We start from the raw sequence: 2,452 nt of genomic DNA on the forward strand, positions 1-2,452 counted from the left end.
GGCAACATGTGGTTCGCCGTTCGTTTGATGCTACACCCCCAACCCTTAAGGAGATTGGCGCACAGTGGGGTTTTGTGCCCAATCTAGGTAATGCCTGTTACCTTTTACCAACTGCCTGGTTTCTACTACTGGTTCTTGATACCCTAACACCTATGGTGGCATTCATAGGAGTCATCTCCGTGAACTCCTTTGGTGTGTCTTCGTCATCCACGTGGGTGGCCAGGCTAAGCATCGCGCCTCTTCTATGCAGACTGTCACTGGATGTATGAACACTGTTTATTATCCTAGGTTTAAAAATAATAGCACTACATTTACTATCGTCCCAGGCCCACTTTACAAACCTGGGCCAGCAATTCCTGCAACAGCGGCAACAACAACAACAACACATAATCCCAATTAATAATGCCAGCGCGGCTGCGCCGATTGAGGATAACACCGACAACTGGCGGGTACTCTTTTCATGTTTCAATTTCCATTCCTGTTCCTCTATAAGTTTTTCAACGTCTTCAACCTTATGGCTCGCCAGCCGCAGCTCATCATTATGAGTGAGTACGTTCTTAAGTGGCGTTTCTAATTGTAGCTCGTCTAAGTGAATTTTAGTTTTATCATTTTCGCAACAATCTAAAGGTAAATACAGAGCTGGGATGATATCCTTCCCAGTGTGGTTTACATAATGGGAAGTGATTGATCTTATCATTACCTTATTACTATAGCCTGTACAATCAAGTAAAAATGACAAAATTCCACTGTTCTTAATTTCTAATTCTGTCGGTTGTTGGGCTGGACATAGGATCGTCATTTGGCTCGGAACAGGCGCTATATAAATCCAGGAGTTCCTCTTGAGGGGTATCCACAGAGTCTCCTTCAGTTCGATGACCCTTTGGGTACATGTCCTTGGGACTAACCTAATTGGTTGCAGCATTGACACTTCACAATCATCTGAAGAATGGCTTATCAACAAGGGGAAGTCTTGTTTACATACAAGTTGTTCCTCACTCATTTTCTTACAAGTGTTAAGATTTTCTTGTCTAAGCTTAACATAATATTGCCTAGTGCTGTCAATCAACATGTATTCCTTGTCTGGCTGAATAAAAGTGTACTTATTTCTTGTTTCATTGACCTTGATAGGAAAGGGTATGACTTTATAAATATCATACACATGGTGAGTCACTAGTGGGACTCTCACAACGTATACTAATTTACCTCTTACAACATATGTTTCTATAGTAATAACATTAATAAGTAAATAAGTGTAAGCTTCGCTCAGTTGAACAGGGACTTGTAAATCACGTGGGAACGAATCCCGACTGGACTTCAAAATCTGAATTAGGTAACCTGGTGATAACACCTGGGGTTGTATAATCCCACTCCTTGCATTCAAACATGACTGAAGTATCACATCGTATTCGTTCTTTACTTCCTCCAATGCGCGTTGTATTTGAATAGCATGATCATTTAAAGTTACTAACATGGAAGTATATGTATACTTCTCCTTTAATTCCCCATTTTCTTCATTAATGAACTTTCTAATGTCCCGTAGACCCTTTTCTAAAATCATCTCATTTTTTGACACATCGTTTAAAGTTTTGTTAACCGACTTCAATGTCGATTTTACAACGACCATCTGTTCCCGTGCTAGTTTTATTAGATCGGATTGTTCTCCTTCTAATTGGTTGATTCTGCTGTTATATGCTTCTTCGTTTTCTGAGTCTAAGATTCCAAATAATGTATGCGATATCTGCCCTACAAAGTTAAAAAGTCCTCTTTTCTTGCGGGGTGCATTCCTTTCTGTTTTTGTTAATTGCGTTACCAAACCTCTCATTTCCTTTAAATTTTGCAATCTCCTAGTTGCATCTAAAATTGTGGTTCTGCACTCCGTCAAATTTAACCATAGGGAGCTATCATGTTTCTTGCAGAAGTTGATAGTGGCTTCCACGTATCTTTCTATCGTGTCCACGTTTGCGCTGGCTTGTTGTAAGTCAAGGTAGGTCATTACTTTCCAGTCGCTGGTGCTCAATCTTGCTTCGCCTTCGTGTTGGTAGTATAATCCAGGGGAACTTTCTATGGGCTCATTTCTTACGTCGAGTCCTTTGGCCATGAAAACCTGACTGATTAGCAAGCTCACTAAAGTTGCCCTCATCTGTAATCATGCGAAAAATAAAACTTAGCACGGTTCCCGTGAATCTTCATTTCCTTCCCCTTTTTGGTGCGTATCACTAAGTTAGGTCCTTCGAGCCCAATAATTTCATAGGGACCTATATACGGGGCTTCTAGCTTTTTTGATCGGCCGCGGCGAACAGTTTCGTCTCTCACCAGCACCTTGCTTCCTATTTCGAATTTGGGAACAACTACATGTCTATCGTAGTTTCTTTTGTTATCCAACTTGGCGGTTTGTAAACTCTTCCGGGCCAGCGAATAGCTGCTCTTTAGTCTAAACTCTAGTTCTTTCACG

At 41.0% G+C, this 2,452-nt stretch overlaps 1 protein-coding gene across 1 annotated transcript; it reads right to left on the bottom strand.

Moving 5' to 3' along the window:
• Nucleotides 1-72: 72 nt before the first annotated feature.
• LOC111864201 lies at nucleotides 73-2,147 on the bottom strand. The gene has a single exon (XM_023851274.2). The coding sequence runs from the start codon at nucleotides 2,138-2,140 to the stop codon at nucleotides 98-100; it is 2,043 nt and encodes a 680-aa protein (XP_023707042.2). The 5' UTR covers nucleotides 2,141-2,147; the 3' UTR covers nucleotides 73-97.
• Between the last annotated feature and the right edge of the window lie 305 nt (nucleotides 2,148-2,452).

This window comes from Cryptotermes secundus, unplaced genomic scaffold, assembly GCF_002891405.2.
Source record: "Cryptotermes secundus unplaced genomic scaffold, Csec_1.0 scaffold2906, whole genome shotgun sequence".
Classification (NCBI taxonomy): Eukaryota; Metazoa; Arthropoda; class Insecta; order Blattodea; family Kalotermitidae; genus Cryptotermes; species Cryptotermes secundus.

Excerpts from the sequence above, each read along its gene's own strand:
- LOC111864201 (XM_023851274.2), bottom strand. The coding sequence starts at position 2,140 with ATGAGGGCAACTTTAGTGAGCTTGCTAATCAGTCAGGTTTTCATGGCC.